This window comes from Symphalangus syndactylus, chromosome 23 (assembly GCF_028878055.3).
Source record: "Symphalangus syndactylus isolate Jambi chromosome 23, NHGRI_mSymSyn1-v2.1_pri, whole genome shotgun sequence".
NCBI lineage: Eukaryota > Metazoa > Chordata > Mammalia > Primates > Hylobatidae > Symphalangus > Symphalangus syndactylus.
The window spans coordinates 25,757,483-25,770,647 of NC_072445.2; the positions used below are offsets into that span (position 1 = coordinate 25,757,483).

At 46.0% G+C, this 13,165-nt stretch overlaps 2 protein-coding genes across 5 annotated transcripts in view; one reads left to right on the forward strand and one right to left on the reverse strand.

Annotated features, from left to right (window-relative positions):
• The window catches only part of EFHC1 (EF-hand domain containing 1), a 172,269-nt gene that overhangs the window by 139,626 nt on the left and 19,478 nt on the right, over positions 1 to 13,165 (forward strand). For 3 of the 4 annotated variants that reach the window (XM_063632143.1, XM_055264453.2, XM_055264454.2), the window contains one exon: positions 843 to 1,078. In XM_063632143.1, the coding sequence (XP_063488213.1) occupies positions 843 to 914 (72 nt within the window). In that variant the 3' untranslated portion in view covers positions 915 to 1,078. Of the gene's footprint in view, positions 1 to 842; positions 1,079 to 13,165 lie in introns of those variants that run through there. The other variant, XR_008654341.2, reaches the window with a different exon arrangement.
• The window catches only part of TRAM2 (translocation associated membrane protein 2), an 81,853-nt gene continuing 75,433 nt past the window's right edge, over positions 6,746 to 13,165 (reverse strand). The window contains exon 11 of the mRNA XM_055264455.2: positions 6,746 to 12,614. Coding sequence (XP_055120430.1) covers positions 12,541 to 12,614 — 74 coding nt within the window. The 3' untranslated portion in view covers positions 6,746 to 12,540. The remainder of the gene's footprint in view (positions 12,615 to 13,165) is intronic.

Below are 13,165 nucleotides of genomic sequence, written 5' to 3' on the forward strand. Positions count from 1 at the left end.
CATAACCAGACCCTTCTGTTAGGCTGTGGTAGCAAGAGCCTGCTATTTAAAAAGTCTTACTCCTCATGAGCTGAGTGGACAGTCTTTTATTTGAGTATAAAAACAACTAAAAGTGCTTTTATAAATATGGATGTTAGTTCTGAAATCTTGGGAAGTGCGGCAGACTGCCACGGTTACTTGAGACGTCTCTACGACAATTACTACTGTTACTACTTGAGACCGTCATTACGAGAGTTAACAAAGGAGGATGAAAGCAGAAATGAAAACTTAAAACAAAAGGAACTATTTTAAAGGAAGGGAAAGAAGAGAGCTCCCTGCTTCTAATGAGCAAAGGCAACCGCCCGAGCCTCTACAGCCCTTCATATTTATTGGGTAGAAAGAGCAGGGATTAATTGATCACAGGTTCACATTATTGCTAACAGGCTTCAGATGTGTCTAATCACAAGAAACACTTGTGCCTGGGTGGTGACTGCCTTCAGCATTCCTTCTGGGCAGCAGACGCAGTTTGTCAGTTTGCCAACATCCTGCTTTCGTGAGAAACAGTTTACTGTTTACTCATATAGCCTCCAGTGGTATACTGAGTTGATCATGACCCTCATTCTTTCATCCTTCAACAGGGAAGGTCATTTACTCCATCCAGCTTTGGTTTCATTAAGTGTAAGATGGGGATAATGTCTGTCCCACCTGCCAGGTTCACAGGATCATTTCAGAATCAACTTGAGGATACAAAAATTCTGAACTGATTTACAAAGGCTGGGGATCATTATGTATAAGTGCACTCTGCAGTTGAGCTGACGGAAGCCCTGCAGATCTGTCTCACCTATTCTGTTTGCTCTTTGCAGTTAATCAGGATGTGCTCTCATGGAGAAGGCAAGATTAACTACTATAACTTTGTTCGTGCTTTCTCAAACTGACCTGCTGATGAGAAAATGCAAGACAATTTTTGATATTGGAACTATGCTTTGAAATACACCTTACACTCTTCATAGAGGTATTTACAGAGTTCCTGAAGTTTTATTTTTGTTTTCGTTCTTATTTCACTACTACTGAAGTCGAAACTAAATTGGATCTAATAGGATCTAAGATTGGTGCCTTATTTAGGGTGATAGGGGTATAGCAATATCTAATTTTGTGTGTCAAATTGGCTTGGCCACAGGGGGCCCAAATATTTCCTTAATTTCTTTTTTAAAAAATATTTTAAATTTTTTTAGAGATGGGATCTCACTCTGTCATACAGGCTGGAGTGTGGTGGCACTATCCTAGTTCTGTGAAGCCACAGACTCTTGGGCTCAAGTGATCCTCCCACTTCAGCCTCCCCAGTAGCTGGGACAACAGGCTCAAGCCACCATGCCCAGCTAATTTTTAAAATTATATTGTAGAGACAAGGTCTCACTATGTTGCCTGAACCTGTCTCAAACTCATGAGCTCCAGAAATTCTACCACCTCAGTCTCCAAAAGTGCTGGGATTATAGGCATGAGCCACTGTGCCCAGCCTCAGATATTTCATTATTCTGGGGGTTTCTCTGAAGGTATTTTTGGATGAGATAAACATTTGAATCAGAAGACTAAACAGATAGTCTTCCCTAATGTGGGTGGGCCTCCTCCAATCATTTGAAGACATAAGTGGAATAAAAAGGCTGACCTTTCCCCAGGTAAGAGAATTCCTCCTGCCTGACTGGCTTCAAATTGGAACATCAGCCTTTTCTTGCCTTCAGACACAAATGGACACATCAGCTTTTGGTCTGGAGCCTGCTGGCCTTCAGACTGGACCTAAACCATCAGCTCTCCTAAGTCTTAGGCCTTTGGAATCAGACTGGAATTATACCTTTAGCTCTCCTGGGTCTCCATCTTGCCAATTTACCCTGCAGATCTTGGGACTTGTAAGCCTTCATAATTGTGTGAGCAATTTCTTATAATTCTCTCTCTCTCTCTCTCTACATATATATATATTATATATATATATACATTCATACACACACACGTTTATATGTATATATATGTGTGTATATATAGTATGTATATGTGTATATATAGTATTATATACATATATATGTGTACACATATATGTGTACACATATATCCTATTGGTTCTCTTTCTCTGGATAACCCTGACTAATTCAGATGAAGAATGATCAAGAGCAGGAGGAATGTTAGAATTCTCTAGAAGCATCATCTGGGATGTTGGAATCAGTATGCAGTATCGCTGTTGCTGCTTGTCAATGGCCCCACCACTACCCATCTGCCCACACTGACACTGAGGGAAATTTACACCTGTTTTTCAAACTGTGGTTTGAGGCCCATTAGACCTGCATTTAAAAAAAAAAAAAAAAGGAATGTAATAGAAAATAGCTGGTATACCTAGCAGGGTATTTTTTCTTTTTTTCTTTTGTTTTGAGTGAGACAGAGGCTTGCTCTGTCACCCAGGCTGGAATGCAGTGGCGTGATCTCAGCTCACTGCAACCTCTGCCTCCCGGGTTCAAGTGATTCGCCTGCCTCAGCCTCCCGAGTAGCTGGGACTACAGGCATGCGCCACTACACCCAGCTAATTTTTTTTTTTTTTTTGTATTTTTAGTAGAGACATGGTTTCACCATGCTGGGCTGAGGTTTCTGTTTCAAATGAGAGTGTATTTACTGGATCATGATGTAAAATGTATTTCTTGATGTGGGTTGTAGTAAAAAAAATAAAAATAAAAATATTTGGCTGGGAACACTTGCTCACACCTGTAATCCCAGCACTTTGAGAGGTGGAGCCGGGTGGGTCACTGGAGGTCAGGAGGTCGAGACCAGGCTGGGCAACATGGTGAATCCCCATCTCTACTAAAAATACAAAAATTAGCCAGGTGTGGTGGCATGTGCCTATAATCCCAGCCACTCGGGAGGCTTAAATGGGAGAATCACTTGAACCCTGCAGGCAGAGGTTGCAGTGAGCCGAGACCACGCCACTGCACTCCATCCAGCCTGGGTGACAGAGCAAGACTCCATCTCAAAAAAAAAAAAAAAGGTTAGAAAAATACTGCTTTTAGAGAGCCTGGCCTTGAGAGAGGAAGGAAGGACTAGTTGCAGTTACTATTCTCTAGTGAGCTCTGACTGGCTTTTTACAAACAGCGCTGCTCTTTGGTTGAAGTCAGCCACTAAGTTCATCTTTAAACATGCTATCTCAAATTCCCCCAAGCCACCCGAAATGTGGTATGAATGAGGATAGAGTTACACAGAATTCAGACTGCTTTGCCCTCTCAGAACTTCTAGGGAACTTCGCTTGGTGTTTCCTTCCCTAACGAGCTCAGCCACTTGTAACCAGCTTATTGAAAGGGCTGTGAATGTATTATACTGATTCCTTTTCTGTTCCAGGTTATTATCTTGGGAATAACCCGTGTTTTGTTTTGTTTTACCCTCAGTCACTTATAACTATTTAAAACAGTATCTTACTTTCAAGTACAGATGCTCCTGTACTTATGGGGTTATGTCTCAATAAACTCACATAAGTAAGAATATCACAAGTTGAAAACACATTTAATAACCCTGATAAGCCCATTGTAAAGTAGGAAAATAAGCTGAACCATTGAAAGTTGGGGACTATCTGTATTTTAGAAGTTTTTTCAGCTTAAAAATTACCAAGCTCTATCCTGCTTGGCCCAGCTCAGTCCTTCCCCAGGCTTAGAAGCCTGTGGTAAAGAGTGTGTGTATACTGGGGTGATGATAGTGGTTTCTTCTTACTCCCTTCTTTCTGTCCTCTGCTCCCTTTGTTCCTATTCAGCCATGCTGCTGTTTCTAGCCCTTGTGGGCTCTGGGAAAGGTTAAGGGGGTAGAAACCAGAGAAAAAGGGCAAAGTCTTATTTCTGTGGCTAGTAATGTCGTAATGTGGGGCCAGGTCTGAGTGACATGTGCCCAAAAGCTGACTGTTTCTCCCAGAGCACCTTTTTTCTCTTTTTGGATTCAGGGGGTACATGTGCAGGTTTGTTACATGAGTATATTGCACCTAGGTAGTGAGCATAGTGCCCAGTAAGTAGTTTTTCCACACATACCCCCGCCTTCCCTCCCCACTTTGGTAGTCCCCAGTGTCTATTGTTCCCATCATTATGTCTATGTGTATTCAATGTTTAGCTCCCACTTAGAAGTAAGAACATGCAATATTTGGTTTCCTGTTCCTGCATCAATTCACTTTAGGATAATGGCCTCCAGCTGCATCCATGTTGCTGCAGAATACATGATTTCATTTTTTGTGGCTGCATAGTATTCCATGGTGTAGGTATACCACATTTAAAAAATCTAATCCACCATTGATTGGCACCTAGGTTGATTCCATGTCCTTTGCTCAGAGCCCCGTTTTGGTGAGTTCTTAGAACTCTTTCCAACCGGAAACTGCCCAGTGCACCACTCTCAGATGGAGGGGACCCACTCTGTACCTGACCACCCCGGCTCTAATGGTATGCTCTCCAAGGCTCCTTCTGATCTTCCCAGGAGGCCCTTTCAGGCTGACACACCTTCCAGGGTGTGCAATCTCGCCATGTTCTCACCCAGATGGCTCTCTTGGCTGTGTAATTAGGCAGCTCAATCCCTTTCCTTTAGACTGTTTCAGGGGAGAACCAGGTACCCCAAATCTTGTGCTCTCCAAACTCCAGGGGACAGACACATGTCAAACCCTGAGTCTTTTAAAGTATCCCCTCGCTTAGCTTGCAGACCCAAGGCACTCCAGCCCCTTTCAAGAAGCTTGCACTTTCTGATATTTTCTCCATCACTCTTGCCTCCTGTGATAGAGGAGCTTTGGGCTACTCCTTAGCAAGTCATTCACGGATCGGCAGCAAATCTGCAACATATGGAAATATTTGCCAATTTTTGTCACCAGCTTTGGGTCTCAGCCAAAATGGAGATTTAGGAAAGTCTCATTTAGCATCCTCTAGCCTATTTTTGGTTGTTCTGTTTTGTTTTTGTGTTTGTTTTTTAGAGACAGGGTCTTACTCTGTTGCCAGACTGGAATGCAGTGGTGTGACCATAGCTCACTGCAGCCTCAAACCCCTGGGCTCATGCAATCCTCCTGCCTCAGCCTTCTGAGTAGCTAGGCCTATAGTCTCAGAGGGAACTGTCTTCAATAAAATCGGCACTATCCACATACACTCCTTAAGTTTGCTGTCCACTTCTTGCCTTGCATCTCCTTTTAAGTTTACTTAAGATTGAGAAGCTGAGATCTGACAGCACCAACACAAGGTATAAAAGCGATTTCATGAAAGAACAAAGCCAGCAGGCCATTTCTATGGTGTCCAAACACTCACTGCTCACCTGTTTATACAAAGCAGCAAGTATAGGAGCCACAAATGTCAGAGCAAATCACTTTTTCTACTAAAATCCTTAATGGCAGTGCAGCCATTAGACATCACTAATTACCTTATGCTACAGTTATAGCTGGCATGCATCTGGAGTGTTAGGTTCAGGTGATGGAAGAGAGCTGAGCATTAGCCTGTAGCAAGCAATATTGTAGGAAGCAGAAATGATCACTTCAAACTGGCCACCAGGGAGTTGAAAGATTCAAATACACACACACACACACACACACACACACACAGAGAGAGAAAGAGAGAATGAGAATTAAGATTAGCACTGGTAGCTGAAGCTATCAGGTCTAACTGAAGAATTTGACTAAGACTGCTTATAGTGCTTACGGCTTTGGGACTAATAAAAATCTGTCTTGTGGGTAAAGATGGGCTGTGAGTTAGCTACTACTCAGAAACCTGGGCCTGTACCTTGTCTGCACCATCCGGGGGCCTTGAAAATACCATCCAGTTAAGGTGTATCAAATCCATATCTATAGGCTTTGAGGGTATTTGGGACGAATAGGTAGAGAAGACTTCTCTAAATGTTGTCTCCAGAGAATCCACTTGGGTAAGTGACTCCTGAATATCCTGCTGGCACATAAGTTCATTTTAAAAAGCCAATTTGAGTGCTTTATATGTACCATGAACTTAGCATTCAGTATCTCTAAATCTCTCACCACCATTCCCCGCAAAACATGAAACCCTTTTGACACAGATGAGCAAAAAGACTCAGAAGGGTTAACTGCTTGAGTTCACCTAGCTTCTCACGGCAGAGCAGGACCCAACTCTACAATGAAGCTTGCCGTGCATCAGAACCACTCACCTTCACCTCAAGCAAACATTTCCTCTTTCTCACACCCCATGGGTGTCCTTGACTAACTGCCACTTGTAACTGCATTCATCTTTTGAAATCTCTCCAAAGATGGTTCTGGTAAACACAGCAAGCAGCTATAGGCAACAGCAGCCATGTAAGTGACACCAGCAATCCCCACTATTACTAATACTTGGATGTCTTCTAGTCAGCACCAACATATTTGTTGGCCTTTACACAAACGAAACCCCATTTCCTCCAAGCTAAATAACGTCATAGTATAGCAGGCATCAAGGATGATGTGCTTGTTTCTGGAGATTCCTACCCACAAACCCCATGTTAAGAAAACCCCTTTTCCACTTTACTATTAAAGATTCAAATAAAAAGATGCTTATTGCTATCCAGCACTTGACATAACTGACTCTCCATCCTTAATTCTAATTAATTCCCTAATTCATATCACAATGGACAAATACGGATCAAGATATATAAGAAATGACTAATATAGTGAAAAATATTAGACATGAGGGCTAAAATTCATTGCAGACTCCTTTAAGCAAACGTAAATATCCATGTTAAAAGCATCACTGTATAAAAGCACGTCAAGGAAATTATGAGACAATTCTGATAATTTTCTGCCTTTTATTGTTATTTTGGAAAATATTTGATCATTTGTTCCAAAATGTACATTTAAAAAATCCATACAAAACTGTAATTTGTTTTAAAACCAGACAGAAACAGTGGAAAAATGATTTTGAAAAAAAGTTCACCAAAAGTAAAAAGACACCCCTCCCCCCAACCCTTTTACATGAAAGCATAAATACGGCAGGTACACATTTTCCTTGAGTTCCTTGTTGAAATTTGGTCCATATGAACAGGCTAGAGTAGAAAACAGACAATCTGTCCACATTTGCATTATCAGTTGCTCAGGGCACCAGCAGCCTTAGTTCATCCTTCAGATGTTTTTTTAAACAGAGGAACTAAAAAATGAGGTTTACAGTCTCATCACATGAACACTCAAATCTGTACCCAAGGAAACGGTGGTATTATATTTACTATCACAGCTAGAGCCTATCAGGTGAACAGGGCTATCCACCTGCGGCTGTTGCTTGGCAAAATATCCTTCCTCTCCACGTGAAGAAGCTCTAGAATGCTTTTAGGCAGAGTGACGGTGATGTCATGGGCACCACACCAATCTTATTCCTGGACAGTGACTTAAGCCCCATCATGAGAATGGTTTTTTCCTCTTCAACAGATTTTTTAAAAATAGACCTCTAAGATGATGCTACATGTTCTAAAAGAGTGCCACAGAAACCCACCCAGGATCACGAGAATGACAACAACAAAAGGAAAGTGGCTATTTCTTGTCTAAGGGATGATGACTACCCCTCCCATGGGTCCCATTTCTCCCCCAGTTGCAGGTGTTTTAAGGGACAGAAAGGCTGTGGAAAGGACCACTGGCTGGGAGAGTTATTGCACAACCCGGAAGAGTGAGAAAAACGTGGGCAGGCAAGGGGCAGGGGAGAGGGTTGCTGCGGCTAAAACAAGGTAACACTGAATTAGGAGCTGGAGCAGTTCTGCAACAGTCAGACATGTACGTGTTAGCACTTGAACTGGAGACTGGGAAGTAAACGTAAACACCTTTATCATATAAACTTTGGGCTGAATGGGAAGCAAAATAGACCAAAAGAGGTTACGGCAAGTGGGCCTTTTAAAAAAAAAAAATCTGGGGGTGGGGAAAATAATGGAGAAGCAGAGCTTGCTATGTGGGGCCAGAGGAGAGTTTTCGAAGTGGGGGCTGGAAGCTCTGGGCTTCCCTTAATAGGTATGCTTGTGGTTGGGCCACCTCACAGACTTCCACAGCCACCCAGCTGGGCCAGAAAAGAACTGACACAAGGGAGAAACCAAAAACAAAACAGAACACACCACAGACTCTAATGCTGGGCAGCGGGGTTAGGAACAAATGGGGCGAAACTGTCACAATCCGTGTCCCTTTTATAGGTAACTGTACTGAGGTATGGTGTCCTTGGCTGCCGTCGAGCCCTGGCAGCTGGGGGCTGGCCACGGAGTACAAGTGAAAACCACACAGCAAAGTAAGGCACTTATTCTCACACACACACGGGCACGCGCGCAATCTGCTTGGGACAAAAAGTCTACAGGGGTTGCCAAGCACAAAAGGCTACATGGAGACTGCAAATCCCAATGCTCGTCTTTATAGCTCTGCCAGTTCAGGGAACTCCATAAAAGAATGAGGCAGCTTTCACTGGGGAGAACTGGTCTTCAGCCTTTGCAAGGTGGAGCTAACACTCATGCAAGTAGCGGGGTAGAGAGAGAAGTTGGTAGTCTTCCTCACTGGGACAACCTTGGGCGGGAGAGGGATCCTATTTAGGTTTTCCAGTCATCTGACAATGACCTAATCCTCCAATAATCCCTAAAGTCCTCTCCTGAGAAAAGGAACCATAAGCTCGGAAGGCAGAGCGAGGGAGGAAGAGCACTCCACTGTCTTGACTCAAAAGCTTTCAGCACTCCCTCTGTTAGAGGAGAGGGCTTAGAACATCAAGAATTGAAGTTTGTGCACTTGTGCCATAGGCCCTTAGGCAGAAGAATTAGTTACGTGCAGACTTCCCTACCTCTCACACCAGGACTAGAAAAAACCAACGAGGAAGGCTGAAGCATACAAAGGAAACCCAAGCCAAGGCCTTTTCTAGGCACAAGGGGGTCGGCAACCCACTTCCAATTAAAGCATCCATGGAAGATAAGAATTTTGTTGTGGAATCCTGGGATGAGATGCACTCTTTCACCCAACCTCATATTAGCTGCTTAGAAAAAAGAAGGGGTACTGACAAACGAGGTCCCAAAAGAGACCCCAGAAGCACACACCCAGCCCAAGCTTCAGGGGTTCTTAGGGTCCCAGGGTTTCCGGTCAAGAGAAGGATCTGTGAACGTGGCCAGGGCAGAGGTGTCTATTGGGGTTTCTTAAATGTTGGGAAGTTAGGCCTTGGGACATGAACAGACAAGTTTCTCAGCAACCATTTTGGTCTGGTGGCCCAGACACACATAGGATTAGAACTGACTCGAAAGGGAGGACAGCAGCTCCCCCCGTGGCTCAGCCTGCTCCCCTCTTGCCCAGAACCATCCCCTACCTTCAAAAGGAGCACATGCAATTTATTAATAGTGCAGCTATCAGCACCCGGATGGTAAAAATAACTCCCATCATCACTGCACCTCCAAGGAGGGGAGCAGGTAGCACGGATCCTTGGTCCACCGGCGCCACCTCCCTCTCCTCCTACTGTGTCTGTTGGCTTCCCCACAAATGTTAGTTAGCCAGGGCTGTCAAGAGACCACAGTTGCTGAGGTAGGTTATGTCTTTTCTCCTGCTCTTGGTGGATGGTGCTGAGCTCTCAAGCTTGGAGGTGTCTGGCAGAGCCTTCACAAATGGCTTGGCACTTTGGGGCAGGAGAGAATGCATAAAACTGAAGAAAACAGCCAAAGTGGCCAAAATTAGAACAAGCTAGCCCAACACGCTCATAGGATGAAGTGGAATTATTTCAGCTCTGGCAACAGTCTGTGTCAACCTGCCAAAGACTTGGCTCTGCTGTGAAATAAACGTGCCAGGGAGGGTGGCGGAGGGAAGGGGGTGACAAAGTACCCTACAGCTACCCTCTAACCACCCCCACCCCAAACATCCCTGAAGCCCAGGCTGGCAAGATGCCAGCCCCACTCATGGTCTCAGTTTTTTTTTTTTTTTTTTTTTTTTTTTTACATAAAATAAACCCTTAGCACACCCCTGTCCACTGGGAAGCAGAGCCTAAGTTGACCCCAGCCACTGGGCTGGTGGGACCATATCCAAGGCATGATGTACTGGCAGCACAGGGAGCTTGCAAGAGACAGGGACATCAAGTTGTGGCGTCTCTGGCATCCAAGTGTCCTGGGACAGACCAATGGAAACCTACAGGCATGAGAATGAGGGTTGCTTGATGGCAAGATTTCAGCTGCTCTGCTCACCACTACCTCTCCAGCATCTGGCACAACGCAGGCACCTGGCACATCCCAGCATGCCATACATATCTGTTGAAGCCACAACTCAACAGTTTAACCTGGGCCCACCTGAGAGGCCTCCTGCATGTAAAGCCCTGCCAATGACACACCCTGGAAAGCACCCAGAATGGGTGTTCTATAATGAGGGAGGAAGGTGGGCTTAGGAGGCTGCTGGCTGAACACGCCATTTGCAGTTATTAGGCAAGGTGGGGGGCCTGAACTCAATTACAGCCTCTTTCAGGGCTGTTTGACTGAAGTGGCTAAGGGATCCCGTATCAGGTCTGCTGTGTTGAAACCAAACTGCCTTTTTACCACAGTTTCTGCTGTGCAGCCCAGAGAAGTGTCAGGGAAGGAGAGGGAGAAATGGGAGAAATATATATTTTCAAAAACACTGTCTCACTTCCTAAGGGTAATCAAAAGCAACCACGGGCAGCTCTTCCCATTTCTGCAACCTTATCGTACAGAGGGATGAAGGCCTTCAATGGCGTTAGGAAACAAATCCCTCAGTTACTGGGAAGCTAAAATTTATCTATGATGTAAGTGACTTGGAGAAGGGGAGTTGCCTTGATGAAAAGACCCATTTCCCCCTTTTTGAATCTAAATCCAAGTTTTGGTTTCTACTGTGATGACAGAAAGATGACCAGTACTCCAAATGACACTACTATTCCTGCACCTACCAAGAACTACTCCCCTTTGCCTCAAAACAGAGTTCGGAGGTTCTTAATTAGGACTTTTTTTTGTTTTTTTTTTTAGACAGAATTTCGCTCTTGTTGCCCAGGCTGGAGTGCCATGGTACAATCTCCGCTCACTGCAACCTCCACCTTCTAGGTTCAAGCGATTCTCCTGCCTCAGCCCCCCGAGTAGCTGGGATTACAGGTGCCTGCCACTACGCCTAATTTTTTGTATTTTTAGCAGAGATGGGGTTTCACCATGTTGGCCAGGCTGGTCTTGAACTCCTAACCTCAGGTGATCTGCCCACCTCAGCCTCCCAAAGTGCTGGGATAACAGGCGTAAGCTACTGTGTCCGGCCGTAATTAGGACCTTTTTAAAGCTGAACGCCCCTTCTAAAAGTCCTCACAAGGCACCATAAGGACTTGGAGGCCTTGTCTTCAGGTGGAGGGGAGGGGAAAGAATCTGTGAGGGAAGGGGCCAGAAAGGCGCCTATCATCTACCCAGAGAGTGACTCTCAGTCAGTCATGGTTTCATGCAGTCTAAAATGCCGTAGTTGTGCTCAAAAAACGACAATTCCAAAGAACACTCAACGAGGGCGGCCAGATGAACAGTGGTCCAAGTGACCCTCCCTGGACACCAAGGGACCGGCATGGGGCTGAAGCCCTTGAGGCTTAGTGTTTCTGCAGCTAGAGATGAAGTCAAGGTAGTAAGTTTGGCCCCTGACGGGGCTGGCTGGCTCTGGAGGTGAGGACCAGCCTATCTCAGGCAGGTTTATGAACTGCTGTTTGGTTTGGTTTTGAAAGCTTGTGAATGGCTGAAAAGGCAATGGCAACCGGGACTGCTGGAGAAAGGCCTAGGTCGACTCCACTGTGGGTTCTGCCACCATTACCTTTCTGGAGGCACCTGCTGCGCAGTTTGCTCTGCTCTTGCTCTAAGCAGTGGGAAGACGTGTCTCCCCCACAGAGCGACAACAGGCTGGCTTCCAATCCGTGGCCAGCCACTGGTAGGAGCTTGAGTCACGGGACCCAACCGAGTTCACACCATCCTTCTGGACTGAGTTGTCACGTCCCAAAGCCAAATGCCTTGGCATTTACAACGAGCAGTGGCTGCTGTGCCTCAAGATGGTACATGCAGGACTGGAATCATATATCTCGTCAGTTAATCGGCACCAAGGAGATTATGATCCGAGAGGGTCGCTCTCTCTTCTTGCCCATCCACATGAGGACCACCAAGGGCCTGCTACCAGCCCCAGGCTTCTGACCAGCAGGCCCTGGGGGACCGAAGGACAGGACTGCAATCTTAGCTCCCCTCCCATTGTAAAAATCAGACAGAAAAATTGCAAGATAAGGTGAAATTAGGAAGTAAAACGGAAAAGCAGCAGCCATGAGGCAAGAGACAGAGCAAGCAAAAAGGTGCCAGCCATGGGCGCCTGGCATTCTGGAAAAGCCAGCACAGGACAGGAGTGAGGACAGGAGGTGGCCTGAGGGGGAGAAAGAGAAAGATTTTTGGCTTTATTGAGAATGGTTTGTGGAAGAATAAAAGAAAGCCAAGAAGAAGAAAAGCGAAACGCCCCCTCCCCCCCATTGAAAGACAGGTTTCGGCTGTTTGAGACGGAGCATCACAGGCAGGAAGGAGGAGGCAGGGAGGGGGCCTGGGCTCCTCGCCCCCTGCTGGGCCCCCACCAAGAGGATTCCTGTTCTTAGCACTTTGGCCTTAGGGAGACTTGAGTTTCTTAGTCCGTGGGGAGGTTCCGTTCTCTGCCTTCACCACTCCATTTTCATGGTAACCTGGGAAGTGGAGAGAGACAAGCATACATGGTGTTTCTGCTGAAGCTAAGGCAGAAGAGGGGAGGGTGGGGCCAGGCCAAGGAAGGGGCCCGGGCAGCCCAGCTGCTATACGTGGATGCACCAAAGGGGCGCCGGGCTGCAGCCTTGCACAGCAAACCCAAGCCAGCAGACGGCTCCCAGGAGGGTCCTGTCTTCCCCAGGGCCCTGGACTAGTGGCTCTGTTTGAGAGGCTTGGTCTCTGACTGCGCTTTAGCAGGAGGGGCCTGGGATGACACACGGTAACCCAGCAACAACAGAGGCCAGCCTGCCCAAGCCTGAGGCTGGGACTAGATACTCGCCGAAATCACTTAGATGCTGTCACTGTCTCACTGTCCTCAGTTCCTCTCAGGCCCCTGCAGGCCATCAGCCCATTTCCAGTTCAGCGAGAACTCCCAGGAGCAGTGGCCACAGAAGGGAGGGGGACAAGAGGCTGTAGGAACAAGGCCTCGCACGGATGCCTGACACTCCTCTGGCAGAAAAATTGTGCTCTATTGTTCAAAATACCTCCGTGC